The sequence below is a fragment of the Amphimedon queenslandica genome, unplaced genomic scaffold (genome assembly GCF_000090795.2).
Source record: "Amphimedon queenslandica unplaced genomic scaffold, v1.1 AMPQUscaffold_13343, whole genome shotgun sequence".
NCBI lineage: Eukaryota > Metazoa > Porifera > Demospongiae > Haplosclerida > Niphatidae > Amphimedon > Amphimedon queenslandica.
The window spans coordinates 69,748-72,494 of NW_003546421.1; the positions used below are offsets into that span (position 1 = coordinate 69,748).

Below are 2,747 nucleotides of genomic sequence, written 5' to 3' on the forward strand. Positions count from 1 at the left end.
AGAAGATCCAATCCCTGGGGAAGCCTAGGGCCAGCAGTAGGAAAGCATCCAGTCTGAGTGATGATACTGCGGTTGGAGGAGGTAGGAAGGCTGTGGTTAGACTGCTGACACAGCTGCGGATAGTGAAGTGAACTGCAGCTGCACTGACCAGATGCTGGCCTCCTGGCAGAGATGAAGACAGCCTTAGAGGCAGCACGGACCTATTGGGAGCAATAGAAACGGCAGCAGTGTAGGGCAGTAGTGCATGATGAGAGTTGAGCTGGCTAGAAATGGCGAGCATCAGATCCCGCCGCTCGTCCAGTGACGCTGAATTGCCACTCTGGGATACCGAGGAGGGCTCCTGCCGGATTGTCTGGGATAGACTCGAAGCCAACTTCATTAGGAACAGAAAGCTCAAGAGGTGAAAGAGAGATTGAAGGGAGAGACAGAGAAACAATAACACACAGAGCAGCCAATAATACTCAGAGCAGCCAGCAGCCAATAATACTCAGAGCAGCCAGCAGCCAATAATACTCAGAGCAGCCAGCAGCCAATAATACTCAGAGCAGCCAGCAGCAACTAATACTCAGAGCAGCCAGCAGCCAATAAAAAAGCAACGCAATGTGCTAACAGCAAAGCCACGCCTGCCGACCAACCCTAGCCATGTGGCAATCAGTTCATGGATATTAACTTCGTTTAACCTAGGTGCTTAAACTCCAATTAATAGCTGGAATGCTGAGCTTCCATGATACTGTAATATTGTGAAGTGTAATGGATAAGAATTCAAACTTATCTATAACAAATTAAACTATTGTAAGAGCATGTTACATTGATAATACCTTGATCTAGTCTGTATACAATATTAGTCCATCCTCATACTACATTATAGCAGTCAGGCTATGTTAGTAACATTATTAGTACGGGATAATGGATGATTGATGTAATACCCACTGCCACTATTAATACCAACACCAGCTCTATATGCTGTCCATCGTATGAGTCCACACTTGTATATAAACACAGCATATGTGGCATTACTTTGATGAGCTAATACAACCTGGAAATGATTAGACTACAAGAAATATTATTATTATTGTAAGTTATAGATGCTATTAACCTCAGTATCATAGCAATATTCATCACCAATTGGACATACATCATACCAGTAGGCCCACAGTATCCATTCAACAGATACACTACTACCAGTTGAAGTAGATAAGTAATCATTGACTTGATTACACAATGAAAGATTTGTTGTTGGAGTTACAATAGCATGTCGTACTTCACCTCTTCCGTTTATGTTAATGTCATCCCAATATGGAGCAATGACTGGAGTAGTAATAGGAAAAAAATTTGGATTGAAGGCAGGGAAACTTGTTCCTAAACTAATCAATCCATTTGTACTTATCTATAAATAATAAGTTACTAGTCTTGTACTAATTAGAGTTTAGCTAACCCATGCAACAGTATGGCATGATCCAAACCTTAATGAAGAGGGCAGCAGTACATTTTTAGCATAATCATCTTGACCACTTATTATTGAGTAGTTAGTAGGATGAAGGAAGGGAAGGTAGTTACTCTCAGAGCTAACAAGGAGACCATTGAAGTAGATAAGTATCACAAACACTATCATCATCTTTCACTAGTATACCAATATGAACTGGATAATCCCGACTGTGTGTTGTTATCAATGATCTTTACATATATAATACTTTAAACATATCCTGTTTGGCTTATAAAAAATAGTTAGAATTAACTTAATAGAATAGTAAAATGGTACAATAGTCCATGTTAACTTAGTTTTGATTATTATTGTTCACTGTTAATTGTTCATAGACTATAGACTATAGTGATAAACATAATGTAACTTGTAAACTTTAAAAGGTTAAACTATGTGTATAATATGAAACCTATTACCTGTAAATTGTCTATTAAACTTGTAAACAGGTATTATTCCTATTTACAGCCATCTGTTACTTATGCGCAATATAATAGAGGTTCAATTTACGTATGATGGTTGGTTTCTCTGTAGCTTATACTGAAGACAGTGTGGTATGGATCTGGTTCAATACTTGCTTGTCTCATTTCACTGCCAGTTCTATGTTAATTGTACTGCATCACCTCTGCTTGCAGCTATCATAAACACCCTGGTATAATGTACTAGTGAGGAAATTGTTTAATAAGCTCTATAATGATGGTGATGATGATGAGCCTCTTTTAGATGTAACTGATTCTCATAAAACTGTTGATGAGCAGAGGAATGATATTGTACTCAGTTCTACTGATGTTTTTAGACATCGCAGGGAATCTGTTGTTGATCTGTTTTGAAGCATTCATGCATGCTAACTTGATTTTTGCTTTTGTTTACTTTTTTGTCAATTTTTGCTGATAAAAATACATGAATTCAATTATCATCAGTTTATCATTCATTTGATTTTGTTTGTCACTTGTACTAATCTGCTGTGTTTATCATGTGCTGATAATAACATGCATTTCTGCACTCCAATAATTATTTACACTTATTTGTGAGAGTTTAACGCAGAAAGTAGGCAAATAGCTATTAGGCTATAAATGAACTGACCATTTTAAGGAATAAAACTGAGAGAGAAGAATCACAGAGACAGAATCAAAAAGAACATCAAGAGAGAGCTAGTAACATACAAAACTAATACACACTATAGTACATCACATAGATTACATAACACAAACCACAACGAAAATAATTTACTATCATTTATAATCATTTAACAGTGCATACATACTAACAT

The 2,747-nt window shown here is 37.1% G+C and overlaps 1 protein-coding gene across 1 annotated transcript in view; it reads right to left on the reverse strand.

The window, feature by feature from the left end:
• Window positions 1-2,539: 2,539 nt before the first annotated feature.
• Window positions 2,540-2,747, reverse strand: part of LOC109582945 (uncharacterized) — a 1,790-nt gene continuing 1,582 nt past the window's right edge. Inside the window, exon 6 of the mRNA XM_019998041.1 lies at window positions 2,540-2,577. Coding sequence (XP_019853600.1) covers window positions 2,540-2,577 — 38 coding nt within the window. The remainder of the gene's footprint in view (window positions 2,578-2,747) is intronic.